Source organism: Argentina silus (assembly GCF_951799395.1).
Source record: "Argentina silus genome assembly, chromosome: 7".
Lineage (NCBI taxonomy): Eukaryota > Metazoa > Chordata > Actinopteri > Argentiniformes > Argentinidae > Argentina > Argentina silus.
Window position 1 is genome coordinate 17,187,753 of NC_139661.1, and position 25,000 is coordinate 17,212,752.

Below are 25,000 nucleotides of genomic sequence, written 5' to 3' on the forward strand. Positions count from 1 at the left end.
CAGACACACACTGACTGACGCTGCTGGAACAAGCTGCATGGGGAGGGGGAGGGGAGGGGGCAGCATGGGGTAGGTAGGGAGGGAGGGAGGGAGGGAGGGAGGGAGGGAGAGAGGGAGAGAGGGAGGGAGGGATGGATGGATGGATGGATGGATGGAGGGATGGAGGGATGAAGGGAGGGAGGGAGGGAGGGAGGAAGGGAGGGAGGGAATGAAAGAGGCAGGGAGGCAGGGAGGTAGTGACTGAATATGGGGGTATCAAAGGGACCCCCACCACCACCACATGTACCAACACAACAATAGCCATCACTATGATACAGCGGGCAGATGAGGTAACCGCCACACATGCGTTGCCCCACCACAGGGGCTGTATTTAGGCATGGGGACAGCACCTTGGCCCCCTGTGATGGTGGTGCTGTTAATGGGGCTGCTGTCTCTTTGTCTGGCTGGGGCTCCATCGGGCCGGGAGAGGCCTCGCCCTGTGAGGCCTCTCCCAGCAGACATCAATCTCAGCCATGCCGAGCCACGAGGCACTTCAGCACCTGATCAATGGACATGGGCCTGTTTATGGCACTGTGTCTTTGTTCAGCAGCTGTTAAGGGGAAGCCGGAATGGCAGATAGCCGGGGCAGGCAATAAAACAGTTTCCGCCCAGTGAATCACATTCACACACTCACACAGGGGACTGTACTGCTAACCCCTGCCAGACGATGACATAAAAGCAAACAAACAAAAGACAACCACCTCTGTTACACTACGGAATTAAGACCCAAGTCTGTCCTAAACACGCTGAGAAATGACTGTGCTGAACATACGTGTGTTGACTCTGGGATGAGGCAATTGTCAATTCAAGTGATTGTGATTTTTTTTTTCAGAGTGGGGGGAAAATTCTATGTTTGGTTTACTGCTTTCAATTTGCATGAAATGTCTCACACCATTCAGATCTTTCCTTCTAAATTCTACATTTTGTAGTTCTTTATGAAAAGAATCATTGTTTCTGATCGAGGCGGATAGAGATTAATGCATATGGGCCTTACCCCAACGAGGAGCAGGTGTATGCTCAATAGGCGTACAGGGGGAGTGGGTTCAACTCCCCACTGAGAAAATGGATTTAACTCAGCTGTGTCGCCACAGAGGAAACAACAAAGGAGATTTAAACGCACCGAGATGACATCACGTCAAATCAATTAAAAACGATGTAGATAATGTTGATTTATTCCGAATAAAACACCCTGCTGCCATTCAGAACAAAATCACTCAAAATAAAAGCCCATATGCGTCTGCGTAAACTGCGCAAGACAGTTGTATTGGTCACGCACAATACGAGCTCGGAGCTCAGTCTACAGTAGCATGTGCGTAACCCCAATGTGAGCCAAGATTACTAATGACCCCAGTGTAGATTAGTCAACGGGGCCTTTATGAGCGGGCTCCAGCTCATGCGCACCATGTGTGGCGGTTCCCCGCGGATTGTTGTTTTATTTCAATGGAAAAGAGACGAAACACACAAAGCACAGTGTCCACACTGAAGATCCTGCGAGTAACCATGGAAGCGTTTGTCTCTCTCCTCAATGGGTTACCCCAGCCATTCATTTAGTCATTTCACTGAATCAATATTTAGGCTTTTCAGATTTATTAGCTACTCCGAGGGGATTGCTGGCACTGTCCAAAAAGAAATTAGTAGTGGCTCAATAGTTGTAATGGTTTTCTTACATAGTTGTATTGTGTTCTTACAGCCGTAGACAATCCATCATCTCCATGAGCTGTCTGTATGTAGAGACCTACTACTGTGGCATAGGGCATAACATGTCTAACCCTTCACTTAATCATTCTAAGAGCAAAAGCGATCACAAATGTGTGAAAACGGGGGAGATTTGAGTCACTGTTACAAAACGAGTTCAATTCATCCCAGGTTCAAGTCACCCTAGAATAAAAGGGTTGCGAGTATCATAATAAAAAACGGAATTTTCATCTGAGAAAAACAAAGTTTTAGGTCTCAAATTAACTCCCAAGACTAGTGTGACCAAACACCTGTTCAACATGATTAAATGTTACCAGACTTACCTGACACCTTGCTCTGGCTATCAGTCCAGGATAAATTATAAGAGCGCTATTGTTGAGGATACCATGGATAACTCCTTTGAATAATATAACTCCAAATGTCTCTGTCAGGTGGTAGTCTTGGTTCATAAAAACATTATTGATACTCGTATCTGTAGCTACTGGCACGTCAGTTCTTGGTGCTGTCAGCTTTCGGTCTCCCGGTAAACAACAAAAAAAAGCACGTCACTACACAGGACAGGCTACGGTGAAATAATAGGCAATAACGGTACTTCCTCCGCGTGGATGATGTGTTGCAGACCGATAACACAAGCTTTATGTTCAACTCAGCAAGTGCTCGCTGTCAGAAAGACGACTCGCTGCCATACCGCTCCGTCTCACTGTCCAAACAAAACTACTGTGCAGCATGGACTCCCCATCGTATGTTGAAGATGTGCTAATCGCATTTGCCTCACAGCCCGACAGTCGCGGCGGACAGCTCCACCCAGTGAACCGTTATCCTCACCCAGCTATTTAGAAGAGCATCAAAATTAGGCAGCTAAAAATGTCCTGCGGTTCTCCACCATAATGAAATGTCCTGAGGGATCAAGCATACTCTATAAGGCGTTTAACGTTTAAACGAAGCCCCAACATTTCGCATGGTATTGTCTTAACCTTTCTTAATTCTAAATGTATTTATATCATTAAATTGGTGACTTGAAATAATTCAGCCACTTTTTAAAGTGTTTAACTTTAATATAAACAAATATGACTTGTCTAAAGGTTCTATTTATGCTCTCAATAATGCTCAATTAAATATTGGCCCCTATCACCACTTACACCCCTATGTATCAATTACAGTAGACTTAATGAATAGCACTTGCGCCATCTAGTGGCCAGGTTTTGACTGCTATTTGCTGCTATTGCATGAGGTTGAAGTCTGATTGGCTTCGAGTTCTATCTCAAATACCTCTACGTCATCACGTTAGTATTCTGTTGACGTGGCGTAAACAAACGCGAAGTAAGCCGGAGGAAGAAGAAGAATGGAAATGGCTTAAACACAGGTCAACGGATGTTTTCAGGTAACATTATAGTTTTTCCATGACTAGCTCAATTCAAGTCCATCTAAACCTTTACTTTTACTGTAGCTGTCACCAATAATCGTCAGCTTGCATTATAGAAAAGCCACGTCTGGCGGAAAATTGGACACACAGGACAGTAGCTAGCAAGCTAGCTAACATTAGCTAACGTGAACTAGCCAGCTAGCTAAGAAGCGTGTGTGACTGAGGCCACATATCTCTATGAGATTAACTTGCTAAAGTAATATAGCTGGCTAGCTGAACTACCTGCTGTTATGTTATTATTTGTGTAGCTGGTAAATGTTAGTTGTCAAAAGTAAGTGGTGTCATTCATGGGTGCTAAGGTGCCATTTAGCTTCTAAGATTGCCAGCTCAGGAGGTGTCGCCTTGCTTCGACGCAGTAACGACGTTATGCTATCTTGCGATGAGATGATCTAGCTATCTTGTGTAACTAGTTGGCATGAAATTATAGTGTCAGTCAAGTTGTCTACTTTATCTAGTTAATTCTGGCGCCAATCAGAATAGTTAACACTGCCATTAGTTCATGAGGTTGGAATTCGTTCCAGGCTAGGGTGTATTTTGTTTTGTTGTCCTTTCTGGTGACGTTATCATATCTATCTATCTGTCAGAAACTGTCACATCAGCACACGGTGTTCCCCTCAATGTCAAACGGATATAACCGCCAGCCGTGAGGTCTGGTTTCGGATTATATAAACAAGGACCTTGAGTCAGAACACAAGCCTACAGCTATCAAGGCATTGATCTTATCTGTCTCACTCAACGTCCCCCTAAGGGTGGACTTTAGCTAGTTGAGTAAGATCACCCGTATGGAAGAGTAGGCTTAACTGTCCCTGGGATTTACATATGCTGGCTATGGTAGCTGCATGCTTCTCAAAGGTGACAACAAATGCATGCTTGGTCTTGTAATGAAGGTACAGTAGCCAATGTGTTGACCTTTCATAACAAGCAGAAAGTTACTTTAGCTGGTTCGATCCCCACCCCAGGACGGAGCCGGATGTGAGCTGATGACTGGGGCGTGTGCAAAAATGACCACATTCCAACAATGGATTCAAATTGATTGCATGGCTTTGTTTGTATTATATGTTTGTCAATAAAGGATCTAGGAAGATTAGCCAGATTTATAGGCTAAAAGAGATCCTAATAAACAAAACAAACAAACAAAATGTTTCATACTCATCATCTTTCTTTCCTCACCTCTCTCCTCAGAGTGAAAAATGACTGGGAGAAACCAGCACTATGGCTTCCAGTCGGCCACCACGGTGCAGCCCGCCAACGGGGGACACGCCTACCTGTTTGGGAACTCGTCTGAGAACGACCTCTCTGAGGAGGATGGAGAGAGCTACGAGCTCCGCTCCCGAGGCCGGGACAGGCTACGGCGGAGCGCGTCCAGAGAGAAGATGGACGACATTGTGTACCTGGTCAAGGAAATCAAAGAGGGAGACACTCTGAACAGCTTCGCCCTGCAGTACTTCTGCTCAGTGAGTTAACCGTAGTTAGCCCCCTTCTCATCTGCCAGGTCCTAATTCTCCACCATATCCTTAAAGTGCACACTTCAGAGAATTAGGGCACAGTATGTACTTCAATGCAAACTCTTTTAAGAGACTTGGCACGAGACGTTGATGCGTCTGAGAAGAACAGTCATTTTCAGTAACAGTACACTGACATGTATCAGGATTTGCTATACGGTTATAGTTGCTGTATCTGGCATGTATTTATAAATGGTTATGACGTTATGCAACACAAAAGTAGAATACGTAAAATGCATCTTTGCATGTGTCACAGGTGGGAGACATCAAGAGGGCCAACAACCTTGTGACGGAGCAGGACTTCTTTGCCCTGAGATCCATCAAGATCCCTGTGAAACGGTTCAGCGTGCTGACAGAGACCCACAACACTGCACCCCTTATATCCTCCTCCCCCACCGGCGCCCGACGGTTCCCCCAAACCCTCCCCCCATCCTCCTCCATCGAGGCTTCCACGGACTCCTCCTCTTCCTCCTCGTCCACAGACAGCGTGGGGAGTTTCCTCCAGGAGAAGGACAAGGACATTGAGCTCCTGGTCAAGTCCACGTGCCCCTCCAGAAGCAGCCTGAACGAGGTGGTCTCCTCCCTGACCCTCCAGCAGCCCTTATTGGGGGACCTGGAGTTCAAGCCTGCCCCCAGGAAGGACCCCTACTACGGGGCGGACTGGGGCATGAGGTGGTGGACGGCGGTGGCCATCATGTTGGTCGTGGGCATCGTAACGCCCGTGTTCTACCTGCTGTACTACGAGGTGCTGATGAAGCCAGACCACCACACCATCCAGCCCACGCAGTCCTCCAAGCCCCCAGAGCATGCCACACTGCCTGGGCAGAGAAGACCCAACGAGGTGCCTGTCCCGGCACCACAGCCTGGCAACGTACCTAATCCAGACTCACAGGGACACCCTAAGGTGAAAGACCACCCTGCCCCGCCAAAAGAGAATACGTAGCAAGACACACTAAAGGACCGTGAGATATATTTCCGATTAGTTTTTATTGACCTTGTACAATAATGCCAGCTGTCTGACTGACAAAAAAAAAAAATCACTTCATAGGGAACAGAATCCATTTGGAAAATGTGGAGGGTGGAATGAGTACAGCCTGTTGAATTAATTCAGTGGACGTTTGTATGTTTTTAAACATGTTTTGCACAGTGGGACCCACCTGCTTATTCTGTCTCTATGGGCCCTGTCCAGAATCAACCCTTTGCCTCCTCGCCTTAAGCCAGGGGCAGATACAACAGCCGAGATGAGACACTCCGGTTTCTGACGGTTTTCGAATGGCAGCTGTTGTTTCCAAGATTCTTCAAATCCTAGCTTTCAGTCTGAAGACAAGACGGAGCTGCCACAGCAATTATGTTGTCAGTAGGCTTGTTATAAATAGCTTTCTAGCTCGTTGGGTCACTTGGCTAACGTAAGCAAACATTTGTTTTGTGTTTTTGCATGGCTGTTTGGCGAGCTAGCAAGATAATTTTCTACAGTTGAGTCACTGCGTTTCGTCACAACATTCTAAAAGCATTTTTTATATATATTTATATATAAATGTCTCAGCTGTTGCATCTGTACCGAGCTTTGGAGACTTGTGTAGATCTAGAAGGCCTGGAGAAGTATAAGCAAGATGGCAGTAGCTCCACCATGTCTTTAGATGGAGTCTTGCCTATACCTATCAAATTCTTGTCAGTTTCCCAGACACAGATTAAGCATAGTCCTAGACTAAATCATACGTTCGATGGAAAATGTCCATTGAAGATGCTTTTTAGTCTAGGACTATACTTAATCTGTGTCCAAGAAACCAGACCCGAGTGTGTAGTGAGTAGGGGCCAAGGGTTGTTTCTGGACAGGGCCGAAGTCAGCTAGGGGACGCTCGCTCCCTGCACCTAGCTGTTCAGACTGGTGTATTCTCTTCAACTCTGTCGTCAGAAAAGTACAGATTGCTGCCACTGTGTATTATTGTCAATATTATAATAAGAATAACAGTAATTTATTTGAGATAAATTAGTCTTATACTTACAATATCAGTATTGAAGTTATTGTCTAAAATGTGTTGCAGATTTTCTTGAACGTTGCTTGAACATTTTTGCCTGCCTTGGTCAACTGCATTTTTTTCAACTCAAAAAACCTCTACAAAGGGTGTGGTGACGACATGGGAAATGCACAGTATTCCCAAAATACTGGTAGCATTATTCCAGTGAAATGTTATATTGTAGTACCTTTTCTCATCATTATGTCCAGTTCATGGTCTATGAATACATAATGTGATACAAACTCTACAGTATGTGCCTTCAACCCGTGCAACACATAAAACAGGCTGACAATGAATAAAGTATATTTTGAATAAATTATTGATGCTCATGACTTTGCAGTGTTTTAATTTTGTGGTGTTTTTCATTTGTTTTGTTTACAATTATTTACAACAGCCCACATACAACCTGTATTTGTACACTTCATCACACATACTTCTCTCAGTAAAAATCCAGGTCAAACTGAAACAAAAGTTATACACAATATCTTACAGTGTTTGCTTAGCCAACAGCTAATAAATAAATCATGACTTACAGTGCACAAAAAATATATATATTCATACGTATTTGGCTGAGTAATATAACTTTTGTCAGTTTACATAGTTCTAGTGCTTATCTAGTTACAGTATGTATAGTATATACATGTATAGTATACTGTACTCATAGTCCAAGCCAACAAAATGTTGATTTCATAAATCATAAAACATTTGGCTGAATGACATTACATAGTTATATAGATTGCATTCATACAGTTTATGGTTAGTATGTGGCTTCATCCATGTTGTCATCACTTCCTGCACCGAAATCATCCCCATCCTCGAAGTAGCTGGCAATGTAGTCGTCTGCCTACAACCAATGAGGAAAATATGCAGGATATAGAGGGGACATCGCACTTCATTAGTGTGGAATATGTTACCTGTGTATAGATGATTACAAACATTTCAATATCATCATATAAATAATGTGATCCACACTGTCCATCCTATCAATATGAAATACAATTTGTGATGTTGAGTGAGTCATGTTGACCTATTGCCTCTGAATGGACTTGACCTACCTCTTCCACTTCCTCTTCATCAAGCTCCTCCCCTTCAATTTCTTCTTCTTCTTCTTCCAAATTCTTCTTCTTCTCCTTCTCTTCTTTCTCGTCATCTGATTTGACACCATCTTTCTTCTCAAGTTCCTGACAGGGTAGACAAATTATATGGTAGGATTATTTAGGTACTTCAATACAGTACAATATTACTATAGTTGGGCATAATTACAAGTAAACCCATCAAACTTTTTAAAGACTAATACTTATATGTAGACATGAATTCATGCATCCTGAAAGAATGCTTGAAAATTGCCACACTGGTGCAAAGGAGGAAAAAGTAAAGATAAAAAGAAACATACATCTAATTTACTGAGCACTTCTTCTTTGTCTTTGCTTGATATCTGTATGGCTTTCTTCTTTGTACCTGTCATATTCAGTTAATTGAAAACAGATATGTATTAATTTACCAAACTAGTCTTATCAGTGTATCAACGCGAACTCAAAGTTTAAACAATAATATAATTAGCATACACACACCCGAACCAGGTTGCGCACGCAACTTTTTCTTTTGAGGCATCAGTTCTTTAGGAAATCGTGACCAGTCTGTAAAAAAAAAAAAAAAAAAATGACACATTGATTGTACATTGATTTTGAGACAGAGAAGAGGAGGAATTCACTTTTGTTAAGTTGATTATTTTCTATGAGTACCTGGTTTCCATTCCTCGTCCAACATATTTTGACTTTGCTTCAGATACCTGTCCTTGTATCTCTCCACATCTATTCCATGTGTAAACAATAAAGGTTATGCATGCATACATAGCATTAAATTGCATTACAGAACACACATGCACGCACACCCTTCAGAGAACACACACACCATCTGAGAAGACCTTTCTGATTTCAGGTCATTTTGCTAGGTGCATTACCGATGATAAACACATGGACATATTAAGTAAGCAAGCACACTGCATTCTGGATGACTTAAGGTTCACTCCAGAGAGAGCAGTTCTCTCTGTGTCTGGGAGCTGCTGTGCAATAAGGCTCCTCTTGACACAGACACTCCATCTTATCCCTGAACCCATGAGCTCATAATGCATACCCTGTCAGACGAGAGGCTTCTAACTCAATAGTGAACCAGAAATCCAACACTCTCAACACTCTCAATATGATATAGTGAAATGCCTCAGTTCCTAAGTGTTGCATTACCTCACCTCAAGGTATTGTGTGATAGTCTAATGATCGGATGTCTAGGCTGGCAATGCACTCACTCACCCACCCACTCACTCACTCACCCGCCCTCCCAGACAGAGGTTTAATGAAGGAAGGTAGCCGCCTCATAGCTCCCTTCATCTCCTGTTTCAAGGCCACCATGTACTCCTCAGCCTCTCCTGTCGACAACGGCACTGCCTTGAACTCAGTATCCTGTAGGGTGGAAAACATCACAACACTAATCCATCCAAGATCAGTAGAGGTGTGTGTGGGGTCAACAGTAAACAAGAAATATCATTTCAAAAAGCCATCCTTTTTTTTTTGTGTGTGTGTTTCATCAGTCTGAACCTATTGTTTTTCCCAAGAAGATGAGTTCCTCTCTGACTGATCCAGCCTTTGAAACAGAGGCAGAGGATATCAATGCTTGCCAACTCATACATACATACATCCTTTTCCCCTGAAGTGTACACTTCCCACTCCAACAAAGATTTAAAATCATAGAATTGGTGTAAGCATAGGGTCTATGATTTTAGATATGTGTAGGGGGGTGGAGATGTGTGTACTTCAGGGAAAAGGATGGAGAATTGGGACGCATGCCAAGATGGATGGAAGATTGAAGACCCATACTACTGGAAAGAAGATAGAGATGAGAAGAGCAGTGTTATAGTATTGTCTACTGTCTCAATACTCACTGGGAAGAGAGGCTTGGGTCCCACTCTGGCCTCAGGCATAGAGCCCCTGTTCAGACCAAGGGATTCTATGTTGAAGCTGAAGGCAGCTATGCCACGACCTTTACCTGCCATAGCTGCTAAACAACAAGAGTCTTGACACCTGGAGAGTCCTAATCACCTGGAGGGTACAGAGAGAGCATGTACATGTCTTCACACATGGGTCTACATACAGTACAGCGCATAAATGGATTCCTTCTTACAAATGATTTGGTGTTCAATAAACTCCTGGTGACGATGTACACTCACCGAGCACTTCACTAGGAACACTATACTGGGTAGGGCCTCCCTTTGCTCTCAAAACAGCCTCAATTCTTCGTGGCATTGATTCCATGTTGGAAACATTCCTTTGAGATTCTGGTCCATGATGACATGATTGCATCATGCAATTCCTGCAGATTTTTCAGGTGCACTTTCAAGCTGTGAATCTCCCGTTCTACCACATCCCAAAGGTGTTCTATTGGATTCTGATCCGGTGACTGGGAAGGCCACTGAAGAGCACTGAACTCATTGTCATGTCCATGAAACCAGTTTGAGATGACTTTTGCTTTGTGGCATGGTGCATTATCATGCTGGAAGTAGCCATTAGAAGATGGGTAAATTGTGGCCATGAAGGGACGCACATGGTCAGCAACAATACTCAAGAAGGCTGTGGCATTCAAGCGATGATTGATCGGTATTAACGGGCCCTAAGTGTGCCAAGAAAACATTCCCCACACCATTACAACACCTCCACCATGAGAAGGTGTACAGGTGTTCCTAATAAAGTGCTCTGTGAGTGTATGCTGGTCGTATAGAATATGAGTTTCTCTGAGCAACGCATGTGTTTTCTTGCCCTTTGAATCACACGATGTTGTGTTGTGTGCGTGTGTGTATACAATCAAATTGTTTGGTTAGATGTCATGGTATTACCACACAATTGCGCCCACGATGAATTGTACCACTGTCGATTTTGGACTTTGATCCTTCCCCTTCTGATTATAGCCGATTGTATCCATGAGTGCATGGGACTTTTAAATTGGCACGCCTTGTATGACGACATGTAGGTAGGTGTGTCCTTTTCTAACCAATAGTGTCTGGTTTGACTCTAACGTCATGCATATTCTCGTCCAGTTAACATGCGTTCCTCCCACAAGGGTGTGTCAAGAGGCCACCATAATTTTTTCGCGTAAATACAGTACACTAACATTACCAGAGTACAGTGTTGTAGCAGTGTAGGAGTAATCGCTGATTGACACCGTACTATCTTCGTTTACAACCTAATTGCATGAACTGGGATGTCTGAAACGGATTGGTACGCGCATAAATCTCTTGGAGAAGGATTATTCTGGATCCAGGAGAGGTTTTTCGAATCGGAAAACCGGGCGAATATCTGGCTCCTGCGCGGATCGCACCAAGACGTGGTGATAGATACAGGCTTGGGGCTGAAGAGCTTACCTGACTACATCAACGCCAAGGGGCTGCTAGGTGACGATCCGCAGAGAAAGAACCCCATTCTGGCTATCGCTACCCACGCACACTTCGATCACTCGGGGGGTCTGCATCAATTCCAACAGGTGGGCGTCCACAGTGCGGAGGTCGATGCTCTGGCCAACGGAGACAACTTCGAGACGGTCACCTGGCTGTCCGACCGGGAGATAGTCGAAGCTCCCACACCAGGGTGGCGGGCGAGGCAGTACAAAGTCAAGGCTGTACAACCAACACATATACTACAAGAAGGTAAAAATCATCACGGGCCGGACTATGATGGTGCACCACTGTGATGGCAACACTGTACCAAGCAATCTAGGAGTCCATTAGCTGTATTGTGGGTCTCTGTGATGCGCCCTAATGCATCTAGAGTTGAGATAAGGATAAGGATATGGTCAATAGGAATGTAATTACCCAGCCTTTAGGATGTGGCTGCAACCCTTGCTACAGTAAATCTAGTTTCATTGCAATAGGCTTTCACATCAGGCAGCACTTGCCCAAAGGGGAATTTATACTGCAGGGAAGACTTGGCAGAGTACCAATACTGACCTCCCTCCCTCTCTCTCTCTCTCTCTCTCTCTCTCTCTCTCTCTCTCTCTCACACACACACACACACACACACTCACACTCACACTCACACACACTTCCCCTGACCCCTCCCTGTCTCTAGTAACACTATAATCCACCACACACTCCCAATTGAGTGCAAAGGGCTTCAAATTTTGTGTAGGGTGTGTCTCTATACATTCTTCGTAGAAGGTGGGCTATTCACTGTAACTCACTGTTCTCTTACCACAGTCCCACTGTAAAGGGATGATTTATCATCATGGCTCAATGTGTGAGGGAGAATGGAACAAAAATCCTCCTAGTCATTGTTACTCTGCAGTATGCTTGTATCCGCAGAGATCTGCTATTTCCATACTTGCCGAATGACTTTGACAGATTTCGTTACCTGCAAGGAAGTGCAGCAGTCTATCCCACATACTGAATTACGGAGCCTGAAAGCAAACAATACATCTCATCCTGAGTCGTACCTTGATTTGTACGTACCTTGATTTGGATGTGTTTCGACCTCCACTGGTCGAAACACATCCATCGGGTAATAAAGGATGTATCAGATTGGCAAACCCTAAACACCACGGATTGAATAGGGGCTGGACACCTATTCACCAAAATAAAATGGTGGGTAAAGTGAGTTTACTTGGGTTAACCCTCCACTGCATCACTGATTCTAGTTATTGCTTTTTGAACATGTTGCCCTTCTCCTTTGTGAGTCATGATCAGGCATCACTGACAAAGTTGACAAACAAACTCTCCCCTCCCTGGTGTTCCATCCCTGCATGTACACTCATTTGTGCATCGGTCAATAGACTACTATTCTGCTGCGTCAGTGCTGCAATGCAGTCGGAATATCTTATTGCTCAATGTGTCTGTTTTCTGCACCCCCCCCCGCCCCCTCACCCCTACCCCTCCTCTCTCACCCCTAGGTGATGTCATCAACCTGGGAGACAGACAGCTGACGGTGCTGCACATGCCCGGTCACTCCCGGGGCAGCATCTGCCTCCATGACCGGGAGAAGAGGATGCTGTTTACCGGGGACGTGGCCTACGACGGGGCCATGATCGACTGGCTGCCCTACAGCCAGGTCAGCGACTACGTCAGCAGCTGTGAGAGGCTGGTGGGCATGGTGGACAGTGAGCAGGTGGACCAGGTGATGCCGGGCCACTACAACACCTTCGGGGGGAAACGCCTACACCGCATCGCGTCGACGTACATCAGCAGGGCCGGAACCTGCCCGGCACGGTTCTCCACCTTCGCCTGGAAGACTTTGGCCGGCATGGCGCTACGGGCGTCTAACCCACGCAGCGTCTGCTAACCACGGGGAGAAGCACACCAACACCAACACCCACCTCACCTCAACCAACCACATGCAATGACAGAGGAGGGAGTGAGGAAGAGAACCCCCACCCCCTAAATAATATATATATGTATATGTGTGTATGTGTGCTGTCAATCATGAACTGATGTGATCCAATTAATGTATGTGCCATATCAAAATGCCACCATTGGGTTGTAGGAGTCAGTGATTGGCAGCATATGAGGATCTCCACCCGTATGTGATTCATTTAAAAAAAGAAATACTGGGAAATCTGTAAATGGTTGTTTTTTGTACAGAGGTGAAGCAAAATATGTTGTAAGTGTAAATGGTACAATGTGCTGCTACAGACATATAGCTCTGGAGCGTTTACTTGTTCACATTAGTGTTCACTTGTTAAGATTAGAGTGTTTTCTTGTTAACATTAGAGTGTTTTCTTGGTAACATTAACATGTAGGTCAGTGGGGTGAGTCTTTACCATGTTCTTATGAAGCAGTGCTTTGTACCATTAAGACTTATTTGACCAAGGCATTCCAGGATGCAGCTGAAATGTTGACAATAAAGAGTCTATTCTATCCTCTTGTCTTTGTTTTTTTCGATGGCATAGAGCCCCAGGGAACATTTATTCACTCAGTAGCCATAATCTGTTTTCTGAGAAAATTACTGAATTTCAAGTCTACAAACGAGTTTGCACTCTGTGTGTGTGTGTGTCTGTGTGTGTGTGTGTGTGTGTGTGTGTGTCTTTCCTACAACATGTCTCATTAGAGGTTATATGTAGTAGCTTTATTCCATGCCCAACACAGCAGAATGATGGTGATAACTAGGTCACTGTTGGGAGTGCATTCTATTTTTGTGGCAAACATTCGCTCCAGCAGTCTCTTTTAAAACATAAAACGGACCACTGTGTTGGCAAATACCGATGGCTACATACTGGGTCCTGATAATGTTTGATGAGGTAAAAATAGTCCAGTTTAGCTAGCCGGTAGCAGCTGTAATACTGCAATACCAACAACCTTTCTACTAATGAGAAAGAAAAGAGGTAAAAACAAAACAAAGGCTGTAGTAAATTGATAAAGCATTTATTATCATTAATATGTTACATATTTAAACATGAATTCCATAATTCGTATTTCTCTCTCCCTTAGGATGCCACACATGCAGCCTGCCTGCTGACACGAGACACTCTCGCAAGGTTAACATTCAATGTTATCAATCGCAAAAGTTACAGATTGGCCACCATCTGTTAAAACAATATATGAATATAGCTGTATTTATAACAAAAACGATCATGTAAAACATATTTTAAACAGAATAAAAATGAAAGAGAGAGGAACAGATTTGTTAACTTACAAAAAAAAAAACGGTACAGTAACAAATGCTGTTTTGAAGCATTTTTGTAGTAGAAATGTTTGACCCAGTAGCTCTGAGTCTGGGAAACACAGTGGTACGCTGTCATGGTTGACAACACAGGTATGGAGGAAAAGGCTTCACAGCACAGACAAGACACACACACACACACACACACACACACACACACAGAGACACAGACACAGACAGACACAGACACAGACACAGACACAGACACACACACACACACACACACACACACACACACACACACACACCTACTCCTGTCCACCGTCACAACATTTAACAACACCTTGTCAACTGATTGGCATTTCTCTTTAGGTGAAGGACCACAACACAGTTAGCTATAGACAGACAATTCCTGTCTTGCATACTTGATAGATTGGTGTAGTTGTTCCACATTTATTACAACAGAGGTGTTTGAAAAACATCTGGTTATGAGTTCTACAATGAGGCAGTAACAACAAGGGCTACAATGGCATCTCATGTTGATGCAGTAAATTACCTTTGGTTTAGTTCCAATTCATTATTATATGTACTCCATAAATTGTTAGTACAGATGACTAAAACCAATTATTATCAGAATGTGGAGCATAAATCATAGATATTGTTGTGTATTAGAAAGTGTATATGAGAACAACACGGGAACCTTGGATATGCTAGATGTAACATTACCTGACATTACCACGGTAACAACTTGTATAGTAAATAGGAACACTCGTAGAGCTGTCATTGACTCGCTGAGCGGTTACGATTTCAAACGACAAATTCCTTCACCCCATCAAATACAATCATGCAATAAGGACATGGGTGCATAGACATTCTCAGAAAACCTCCAGAGAAATTATTTGACTGAATGTGTGGATTCGTACGACAGGTCTAAGGATGCAGACATCACAGTAAGCTTATATACCTGTACAGGCAACAAACAACCCCCCAGCCACAGTGAAACACTCAACATCTCATATTCATTTGTATTATACTGCTACCTTATTGAACCAACAAGGGTGCTTTTGTGTGTTTTGCTAAGTGTGTGTGTGTGTGTGTGTGTGTGTGTGTGCACGCGCGGGGGGGGTTGTATGGCTAATGTGGATGCTCTCGCCTTTCACATGCATCATTTTCCAGTTTGAGGGTCCAGAAATACAGATACAAAACAGATATTGCGTTTTCTATCCTAGCCCCAAAAAAATCCCAAGTAGCATCACCAATCGAGTGGCAAGCCAAAGTCTCCCATATCTTTTGGACAGTTGAAGTTCTCATAAACCCAGGGACTGAATACACCTGGATCCAGATTGTCACCTGTCCTCAGTGTCCAGTCATTCCAGTTACTACCAGGGGTCTACTATATCACCAGAGGGACCAGGACAGGCTCCCTCCCTGATGGGTGTGTGATTCAGGGGGGTCTGAGGTGGGTGGGTGGGTGGGGGGCGGTTATACCTGGCTCTGGAGCCAGTTCCGGGGGTCCAGTTTGGCCCTCAAGTTCCTGAGGCTGCGGCGGGCCGAGGAGGGGCGTGAGAAGGGGATGCCGTCCGAAGAGGACTCTGGGCTGTGGCTGCCCTCACTGGAGCTGTTACTGGAGGTGGAGCTGGAGCAGGACAGGGTGGTCAGGGGGGCCCGGGGGGCCGGGATGGGGGCCAGGTAGGAGGAGGAGGAGGGGGGCTGGCAGGCGCACTGTAACACCCCCCCACCGTACCCCCGGCCTCGGAGGGTGCTGAGCTTGGCGTCCAGGGAGAGGGTGCGCGGGCGGAAGCGGGAGGAGGCGGGGGACAGGGAGAGGGACACGGAGGGGGGCTCAGCCCAGCCATGGTGGGGGCGGTGGCGGGAGCAGGGGCTGGTGCTGCAGGGGCTGTCGCTGTCCGAGGTCAGGCTGGCGTCCGAGGAGAGCATGCCGGGCCGGGGGTGGTGGTGGTAGTGAGGGTGGGGGTGGAGGCAGCGCGGGCTTATGGGGCTGCGAGGGGGGCGGTGGGGGGTACGGGGGCTGTGGCCAGATAGGCGGGGGGTACGCGGCCCCCCCGAGGACTCCTCGAACAGGGACATCCAGGGAGGCGTGGTCCCCAGCTGGCTTCTCAGCTCCAACTCCTGCATCCGCCGCGTCAGGATGTCTGTCACCGTGCTGATGTCATCGGAGGTGTCAATAACTGAAGAGGAGACAACAGAGACTGTCATTAGGATACTGTAGACAGCATATGGGTGTCAGTGTCCAGCCAGACAACATACTCAGAAAGTCTAGACTAGTAGTTCTCTCCACCCCCCCCCAGATCAGGGGAGGCTGGTGGAGGTAGAAATCGGAGGACGGACTCATTGTAATGAATGGAACGGAATGAGGAATGGTAGCAAACATGTGTTTTTCTGTGTTTGATACCATTCCTCACTCCGTGCCATGCATTCCACTGAGCCCGTTGAGGTGGGGTGTCAGGATCACATCTGCCCTCCCCATTGGGTTGGAGGCACATAAAGTGAGAGGGCGTGTGTGAGGTCAGGTGACCACCCTACTGTTACATCACCTGTCGTTGTAATAGGACGAGAGGAGAGCACGAATCTCAGCCGACACTGCATTGTCCTGCAGCAGGAGACCCTCACAGGAGGGGGAGGCGAGGGGGGCTGGTACAGACCAGGGGAGGGGGCGGGGGGGGCAACCATAGAGGCAGCAGGGGAGGGATGAGGTAGGGGTGATGGAGGGGCCGATATGTGGTGTATTGATGGGTAGGGTGGAACAAATTTGGGCCAATATGTGAAGGGGAGGTAATGATGTGCAGAAAAGTGAGAAATAAGTTCCGTTCCATATTAATGAAGGAGGCGGGGGTAGAGTGTTGTTGGTGGAAAAATTAAAGAAATGAAAAATGGATGGCAAAAGAGAGTGGTAGGGAAGACAGTATAACAGAGAGGGAAGGGTTGAAGGACACACAAGGAGAGGGAGAGAGAGAGAGAGAGAGAGAGAGAAGGAGAGAGAAGGAGAAAGAGTCGTGAGTCAGCAGTTCCATCCACAGTAAAGAGCAGAGAGGCTGGTCAGGTCAGTTGACAGGTCAGGTGACAGGTCTGCTAGTGAGGTAAGAAGGTCAGAGGTCAAATGGAGACACAGTATCTCATGCACATGAACGGACGGCATGGTACACACACACACACACACACACACACACACACACACACACACCGCTGTTAGACATAGAGACAAAGGCATGCAGTTACTGAGAGTGGGGACAATTTCCTCTGGATTTAGGATTCGATGTGTCTTTGAAGCCTGATATCTCATCCTACTGTGTGTGTGTCGGACATTCATCACACGACTTAAAGCAAAGGGACATCCCCAAGTTCAAAATACAAAACAGTTGTATTGAGTTGTGTAGAGGTATTTTGTATTGTGGCAAGCCCCCGTCTGTCTTACCCATTTCATGGTATAGAGAACCCTGCTTCGACGTGACCAGGGCCGGTTTCCGTGGCGACGGCAGCTCGATCTTCATCAGGTCGTCGCAGCACTGCTTCCATTGGCCTGCGGGCGAGAAGGAAGGAAGCCGTCGAGGTGATGAGATGAAAAAAAAATCCATGAAGGCTCTACGAAGGCCAGGTTGAAGTGTATTTAGAGTGAGATGAGATGAGATGAATGTGTGTCATGTCTCATTAAACACACAAACACACAAGCCCACTCACTCATGTCATAGAAGTGTTGCCAGAAGGCCTCCATCCAACGGTGTGTGTCCTCGCGGCTGTCCGCAGCGAGGGTGTGTGTGACCTCCTCCCCTCCGTACTGGTTACTGATGCAGATGCTCTGACCCTTACTGTGAGGGTCCTTCTCCGACGCGCGTATCCTTGTCTCCTGAAACCCCCAGGAACCCGTTGAATTCAACAATGTGTTCAATGTGTTTGATACCATTACTCGTTCCGTTCCATGCATTACAATGAGCCCCTCCTCCGATTTCTACCTCTACCAGCCTCCCCTGCTGTCAATTCAGTCTGTCAACCAACGATTCTGTCGTTCTCTGTCATTCTCAACGATTCACCATCCTCTCTGTCATTGCCATCCCATGTAAAAACAGTGCTGCAATGCCTCTAACCACCAGTAGGTGTCAGTGTTGCCCCATTCATTCACCCCAAGTGCGTCTGGGTTCACCTTCAGACAGCAACAACAGCATAGCTGCTGACTAGTGACTCATGCAGGATCCCATGGATCTGATTTACATGAGTCAGCCTAAGGCAGAGCTTTGTGCTCTAGCTCTGGGCCAGGGGTCAGGGATCAGGGGTCGTCATGACTGGATGAGTCAGAGCAGAAAGACAAGAGGCCCACAGGGATCAACAATGACACAGAGGATCGAGAAGATGATGAAGTGTCTGTCCTTGACACCAGTGGAAAACTGGGAGTATGAGAAAACGTCTGCTCTGAGAACACAGCTCTGTTTCTTTGCCGTCTCAGCCTGGCTATGATGAAGATGGATAGTATTAAAGGGTCCCTATTACTGTATGGCTGATCTGTATAGATCTGTATATAAATACACGAAAGGCTATAAAATACATTAATGAATCGGTTCGCTCCATATCTTTAGCAAGACTTGTGTTTCATTGTGTGTTTATGTAAATTTTTCAGACACTGACCTTGTTAATAGCAATGGTAAAAGCTGGCTCAACTTTAGCTTCCATATCTTCTTGCCGGTGGTAACAGAAAAGGTTTGTCCCTTTGAGGGCACCGTAGACATTCGTCCAACCCTGAGGGTCACCTCCCACCTGCTGTGAGAGACAAGGAGTGGAGGAGGTCGATGAAAGAGAGAGGGGACAGAGAGGGAAGGAAATCATGAAATGGAAAGGAACAACGGAGAAAGACTGAAACACACACACACACACAAACACACGCGTGCGTACACACACACACATACACACACACATACATACATACATACACAAACACACACACACACACACACACACACACACACACACACACACACAGTCTCACCTTGACCTTCAAGCAGCCGCTCATCATCTGCTTGGTCATACAGTGAGGCTGGGAAGCCAGGCGACAACACATATTGCCATAGAGAGGCAGCCAGTAAGAACACTCCTCTATAGGGAGAGAGAGGGAGGGAGGGAGGGAGGGAGAGGGGGAGAGAGAGGAGACAATGAATACCACTACTCACTCACTCACTCACACACACACACACACACACACACACACAGGCCTCACGTAAAAAGGCTCACAGCTGCAGGCAATGTCGTGAACAGCCCCCATCAAACTTTATGGCGGCCTTAAGGAGTCAGTGAATAAAGGAGCAGCACATGTCTGGTCCTGCCCTCAACACCCCACTAGAACCCTCATCATTAACACTTTTACACAGCAGTCAATCTGCTAGGGAACACTTTATGGCTGCGACCTTGGCCATGGCTGTCTGTCAAATACCTGCAGAGAGAGAGGGATGGAGGGAGGGAGGGAGAGAGAGAGAGGGGGAGGGATGGAGGGATAGAGAGAGAGAGAGAGAGAGAGAGAGAGAGAGAGAGAGAGAGAGAGAGAGAAAGGGAGAGAGAGAGAGGGAAAAAGAGAGAGAAGGAGAGAGAGAGAGAGACTGCCACTCACCGTTGCCGGAGATGGTGAGGTCGTGTGTGCGGAAGCTGTCCTGGATGTGTGACAGGGAGAGGGTTGTATGGGCCAGGAGGTGGTACTTCGGTCCCCTGTCAACACAAGAGAAGGACTGGTGAGGTGTATGTGAGTGTGTGTCTTTGTACCACGTGTGTATTCTTTGTATTTCAGCATATATGTGTGTGTGTGTGTGTGTGTATGTGTGTGTGTACGTGTATGTGTACAGTACTGTATGTGTGTGTGAGTGTGTGTGTATGCGTACAGTATGTGTGTGTGTGTGTGTGTGCGTGCGTGTGTGTACGTGTGTGTATATTAAGCCCACTCACGGTACTGCTGGTGCAGGCAGCAGCAGGGGGGCTCCTCCTCCGTTACTGACTGGACTGCAGGCCCCAGGCTCCATGGCCGCCCGCAGCTTCTTCCCCGTCGAGCGGCCCAGAGAGCTGCTCAGCTTACTGGCTAGCTTCCTGGGCGTGCTCCCTGCCGAGAAGTCCTCCTCTGAGCAGCAGCTGTACATCTCCACACGCAGCTCGAACCCTGGGCTGGCCTCACTACTGCAACACAGGACATAGATAGACATTCAGCTATACATCAATACATACAGTTCCATATCCATATAAACAGGCGCAGTAAGCTAGATGTTACACTCACACATTCAAGACAATACATAAGTTTACACAACACGACCGGATAAAACAGCGCGTTTACAAGACAGATGCAGATACGAGAGAAAACAAAGATGCGTGAACAAAGAAGACTTACAAGACGATGGTGTTGTCAAAGCAGATGTCTGTGAGCGTCCGGTCCACCATCACCATGTCTGTGTCAAAGATCTCTCCTCCCAGCTGCAGCAAACAGAACACCGCACACCTGTGTAACTCTGAGAGAGAGAGGGGGGGGGGGGACAGAGAGAGGGGGAGAGAGAGAGAGAGAGGGGAGAGAGAGAGATGGGGGGGGGGAGAGAAGCACAGAGAGATGTGGGGGAAAAGAGGTGTGTGTGTGTGAGAAACAGCATATGGCAGACATCTGACTGGGTTTAACCAGATTTCCCTGCTTGAGAACTCCTCAGCTGCAGCACCTGCATCCATTTATAACAGTCTGGAGAGGAGAGGAGGAGAGGAGGAGAGAAGCTGTTTCATTTGGACAACTTGTAGTGTGAGAGTCTGTTGCCGTTTGCTGCTGTCAGTGAGTTTATCCAGACAGAAAATCATAGAAACCTGTAGAAGTCTGTGTGTGTGTATGTGTGTGTGTGTGTGTGCATGTGTGCTGGCGTGTGTGCATGCATGCACGCATGCATGCGTGCGTGCTTGCGTGTGTTCAGCATCATTTCACACAGAGTTATCTTATTGGACAACGTGTGTGAGGGTGTGTGTTATCACTTTAAATCTGATCGGCATGTGAGAGTGGGTAAGAGAAGCACACACACACACCCACCCACACCCACCCTCTCCTCACCCTCTTGGGTTTCATTATATAGCCACACTGTGCTTAACGACCTTGACTAATCACCTCATTATGCTCCATCAGGAGTCCTCTACCTGTCTCCGGGGTTCATTAATGTACGCAGGTCATGCAGATTAATTCATCCGGTTGCCAGGGGGAAGGAGTGGGAGGGGGGAGGGGGGAAAAGTGGGGGGAGAGTTCAGTAACGACTAGGATGGGTTATCATCTTGACGTTACCGTGTGTTTTATGATAAGGAGGTAACGCCCTAAATCTCTGGGCAGTCAAACATTGGGCTGGCTTCCCAGACACACTTCAAGCCTAATCCCACAGACTGAAATAAAAGCATCTTCAAAAGAAGACATTTTTCGATTGAAAACGTGTGATTGAGTCCAGACCACGACCATACTTCTAGGTGTCAGGGAAACTGCTACTCTACGCACAGGATGAAAGAAGTACCATAACAACACTAACCTAACCAGACCCAGACCAGTGGAAACTGGTGGAGGTAGAAATCAGAGGACGGGCTCATGGAAAGGACACACACGTTTGATACCATTCCTCATTCTGTTCCGTGCATTGCAATGAGCCCGTCCTCCGAATTCTACCTCCACCAGCCTCCTCAGATCTCAGGCTCTGTGCTACGGTTACCATCTCAGACACAACAGCGGTACAGGACTAGGCTGTGCGGCAGGTTTCCGTGCCAAAGGCCTCCCCATAATCATACCCATCCCAAATCACTTACTGGCAACTCAACTGTCGGAATGTTGGGGAATTCTAGAATATTCTAGTCCTCCGCTGAATGTTCTGTTCTCCTCTGCATAGTGACTGTGCAGTCAGTGGCTCTTCCACCAATTCAGACTCATTCGGATCACTTCACTACTAGACTCATTTGGATCACTTCACTCACTGGGTTTACTCACATCACATTAGTTCAGACAAACTCAGTCTGATGGATTTATACAGTAGACATGAACCATTCATGATTCGATTCACGTGAAGACTAGGTGATTCCCGGCGCTGCGCAGACCTGATTCCTTACCTCCTTTGTTCTTGAAGTACTCCGTGTCTTTCCACATGAGAGGGATACGCAGGTCTGCAATGGCAAAGGTCACACAGGTGACAATCAACCACTCGCTTTATACACAGACATACACTACACATTAAATACACACACTCATAAAATACACATACAGAGATAGACACGCACGCATGCATACACACAGACAGATCCATGCACAAAGATACACACTCTTCCCTGTCGCCAAGTGTCTGTCATCATTCATCTTTTATCTCCTTCCACCAGCCTCTTGCTGTCACTGTGTCACTCAGGGTATGTGTGTGTGTGTGTGTGTGTGTGTGTGTGTGTGTGTGTGTGTGTGTGTGTGTGTGTGTGTGTGTGTGTGTGTGTGTGTGTGTCTTGCCTTACTAAGCCATGCTCTGAGCCATCTAAATCACATCCTGCCTACCAAGTCAATCATGGATAAATCACAGTTCATCAACTGCATCCCTCTCTCAGTGTGTGTGTGTGTGTGGGTGTGTGTGTGTGTCACCTACCCTCCAGCTGTGAGCTTTCCCAGACAGGCAGCTGTGCCCCCCCAAGCCCTCCCCCTGAGCTAGAGCAGTTAATCATAATACTATAATTACCCCCCCCCCCCAAAAAAAAAATCCATTCCCTTTCCTTAGCCTTCCTATTTCCCACCATAATCCTCTCCCTCCCCCATATCACCTCACCCTACCCTCACTTCCCTCCCCCATATCACCTCACCCTACCCTCACCTCCCTCCCCCATATCACCTCACCCTACCCTACCCTCACCTCCCTATCCCCATACACTAACCCTCTAACACCCCACACCCCACATCCCTTCCCTGACTCCCTCCATCCCATGCCCCATGCCCCCTGTCCCCAGACCCCCACATCCCTTCCCTGACTCCCTCCATCCCATGCCCCCTGTCCCCAGACCCCCACATCCCTTCCCTGACTCCCTCCATCCCATGCCCCCTGTCCCCAGACCCCCACATCCCTAACCCCCTCAACCCCAGGGGATGTTCCTCAGTGGGGGGTGGCTGTGAGACCCAGAGACCCCCACACTCATCCATCAGCCCGCCACCCCTCTGTGTGACAGACAGCGCCTGCAGGTTGCCATGGACTCAGTGGTTAATGAGGGAATTAAACAGCCCATAATAGTGTAGGAGGAGGCAGCAGGTCAGAGCCCGGGGCTGATTAGCTGGTTAACATGGAGATTGGCCCATTGTGTCAAAATAATGACTCTGTCTCTCACTGCCTGTCTGTCTCTGTCTTTTTCACATGCACAGACACAGACACAGACACAGACACAGACGCATGCACGCACGCACACACGCGTACAGTATTTGTGTACACAAACACCCACACCCACTCACACCCACACACAAACACACACCCACGCCCACACCCACACACACAGAGGGTGTGCTCCCATCACTTGGACTGTTAGGAGGACTGAGGCCTACCTGAGATGGCCACCATTCCTTTACAGGGTAGTCTGTCATCGATGGGCTCTGCATCTGACGGCCTGGAGGAGAGAGAGAGAGACAGAGGAATCTTTAACAACAGACATGTACAATAGTAGAAGACTTAAACTATGCCCGGGTACCCGGGTCTCTCCTGTGCACCATAACATTACCTTAGCCCCCCCCCCCCCCCCCCCGCCCACTCCCCAACACACACACACCTTTCCCCTTTGCCCTCTGACCTTCTGGCCCTCTGCATGACCTGTGCCTCCTTCATGCGCTGCAGCTCAGACATGTAGGCCATGATGCGTGTGTTGCAGGTCAGCAGGCTCTTGGCCGCCTCCAGGGCCTGGTCCCTCTGGGAGCAGGCGGCCAGCAGCTTACAGGCCCCGTCCCGCATACGGATCTCATGGTCAATCTTCTTCTGGATGTCACTGTCCTACAGGGGAGAGAGAGAGAGGGAGGGAGGGAGGGAGAGGGTTAGAGGAGACTGTCAGAGGTTGGATGGAGTGCTGGAGTAGCTAAATAAGAGACTGAAAGAGCGTGTGCGTGTGAGTGTGTGTGCGTCTGTGTGAAAGAGAGTGTGTGACTGACTGACTGTGTGTGTGTGTGTGTGTGTGTGTGTGTGTGTGTGTGTGTGTGTGTGTGTGGCTGACTATGAGAGTGAGTGTGTGTGTGTGAGAGAGAGTGTTAGAGTGTATAAAGGCTAGATTAAGGCCCTCTCATGGGCACATTAGCGGCTTGAGCCCCTGAAAGCGTTCTGGTGTCTGTGTGTGCTGAGGCGGAGGTAGGGGGCACAGAGGGTAGTCAGGCAGAAGGGGTAAATATGGCCCAATGCCCTCTGATGCTGAATCATTTAACATCCACTGAGCCCACACACACACACACACACACACACACACACACTTTGGGACTGTCTCAGCTAAGGGACGGGATAGAGAGTGGAACTGTCAAAACAGTCGACCCCTGCATTCCAGGATGAGAGACCCAAGGCACTAACACTCATACACACAGCCCCCCAACCCCCATCTCCCATAGCAGCTTTAGAATAGAAGTTAATTTAATCTAAATCAGAGATGGCTTATCTAGGGCAAGGCAGTGGTCTTTGGGTATTAAGGCAGGAGTGTTTGAGGGAAAGAGAAAGAGAG

The 25,000-nt window shown here is 47.1% G+C and overlaps 4 protein-coding genes across 6 annotated transcripts in view; 2 read left to right on the top strand and 2 right to left on the bottom strand.

Annotated features, from left to right (window-relative positions):
• The first annotated feature begins 3,040 nt into the window (after positions 1 to 3,040).
• On the top strand, positions 3,041 to 6,993 carry lysmd3 (LysM, putative peptidoglycan-binding, domain containing 3). The gene is made up of 3 exons (XM_083672749.1): positions 3,041 to 3,115; positions 4,340 to 4,611; positions 4,916 to 6,993. The coding sequence occupies exons 2-3, from the start codon at positions 4,348 to 4,350 to the stop codon at positions 5,600 to 5,602; spliced, it is 951 nt and encodes a 316-aa protein (XP_083528875.1). The 5' UTR covers positions 3,041 to 3,115; positions 4,340 to 4,347; the 3' UTR covers positions 5,603 to 6,993.
• Positions 6,994 to 7,411: 418 nt separating this feature from the next.
• On the bottom strand, positions 7,412 to 9,720 carry polr3g (polymerase (RNA) III (DNA directed) polypeptide G; the record flags this gene model as incomplete). The annotated part of the gene is made up of 7 exons (XM_083673972.1): positions 7,412 to 7,518; positions 7,730 to 7,855; positions 8,068 to 8,132; positions 8,240 to 8,311; positions 8,417 to 8,485; positions 9,001 to 9,130; positions 9,610 to 9,720. The coding sequence occupies 7 exons, from the start codon at positions 9,718 to 9,720 to the stop codon at positions 7,432 to 7,434; spliced, it is 660 nt and encodes a 219-aa protein (XP_083530098.1). The 3' UTR covers positions 7,412 to 7,431.
• Positions 9,721 to 10,844: 1,124 nt separating this feature from the next.
• On the top strand, positions 10,845 to 13,521 carry mblac2 (metallo-beta-lactamase domain containing 2). Its single transcript, XM_083673086.1, has 2 exons — positions 10,845 to 11,364; positions 12,603 to 13,521. Exons 1-2 carry the CDS (start codon positions 10,923 to 10,925, stop codon positions 12,989 to 12,991), a joined length of 831 nt encoding a protein of 276 aa, XP_083529212.1. The 5' UTR covers positions 10,845 to 10,922; the 3' UTR covers positions 12,992 to 13,521.
• A 599-nt stretch (positions 13,522 to 14,120) lies between these two features.
• rtkna (rhotekin a) overlaps positions 14,121 to 25,000 on the bottom strand; it is a 51,605-nt gene continuing 40,725 nt past the window's right edge. For 2 of the 3 annotated variants that reach the window (XM_083674209.1, XM_083674210.1), the window contains exons 2-12: positions 24,074 to 24,291; positions 23,853 to 23,914; positions 22,400 to 22,453; positions 20,679 to 20,796; positions 20,246 to 20,470; positions 19,917 to 20,011; positions 19,302 to 19,408; positions 18,944 to 19,075; positions 18,005 to 18,170; positions 17,742 to 17,846; positions 14,121 to 16,497 (exon numbers count right to left, since the gene is read on the bottom strand). In XM_083674209.1, coding sequence (XP_083530335.1) covers positions 15,791 to 16,497; positions 17,742 to 17,846; positions 18,005 to 18,170; positions 18,944 to 19,075; positions 19,302 to 19,408; positions 19,917 to 20,011; positions 20,246 to 20,470; positions 20,679 to 20,796; positions 22,400 to 22,453; positions 23,853 to 23,914; positions 24,074 to 24,291 — 1,989 coding nt within the window. In that variant the 3' untranslated portion in view covers positions 14,121 to 15,790. The remainder of the gene's footprint in view (positions 16,498 to 17,741; positions 17,847 to 18,004; positions 18,171 to 18,943; positions 19,076 to 19,301; positions 19,409 to 19,916; positions 20,012 to 20,245; positions 20,471 to 20,678; positions 20,797 to 22,399; positions 22,454 to 23,852; positions 23,915 to 24,073; positions 24,292 to 25,000) is intronic. The other variant, XM_083674211.1, reaches the window with a different exon arrangement.

Excerpts from the sequence above, each read along its gene's own strand:
- mblac2 (XM_083673086.1), top strand. The coding sequence starts at position 10,923 with ATGTCTGAAACGGATTGGTACGCGCATAAATCTCTTGGAGAAGGATTA. Across the intron at positions 11,365-12,602 it reads AACACATATACTACAAGAAG|GTGATGTCATCAACCTGGGA; the intron begins GTAAAAATCATC and ends TCTCACCCCTAG.
- lysmd3 (XM_083672749.1), top strand. The coding sequence starts at position 4,348 with ATGACTGGGAGAAACCAGCACTATGGCTTCCAGTCGGCCACCACGGTG. Across the intron at positions 4,612-4,915 it reads CCCTGCAGTACTTCTGCTCA|GTGGGAGACATCAAGAGGGC; the intron begins GTGAGTTAACCG and ends CATGTGTCACAG.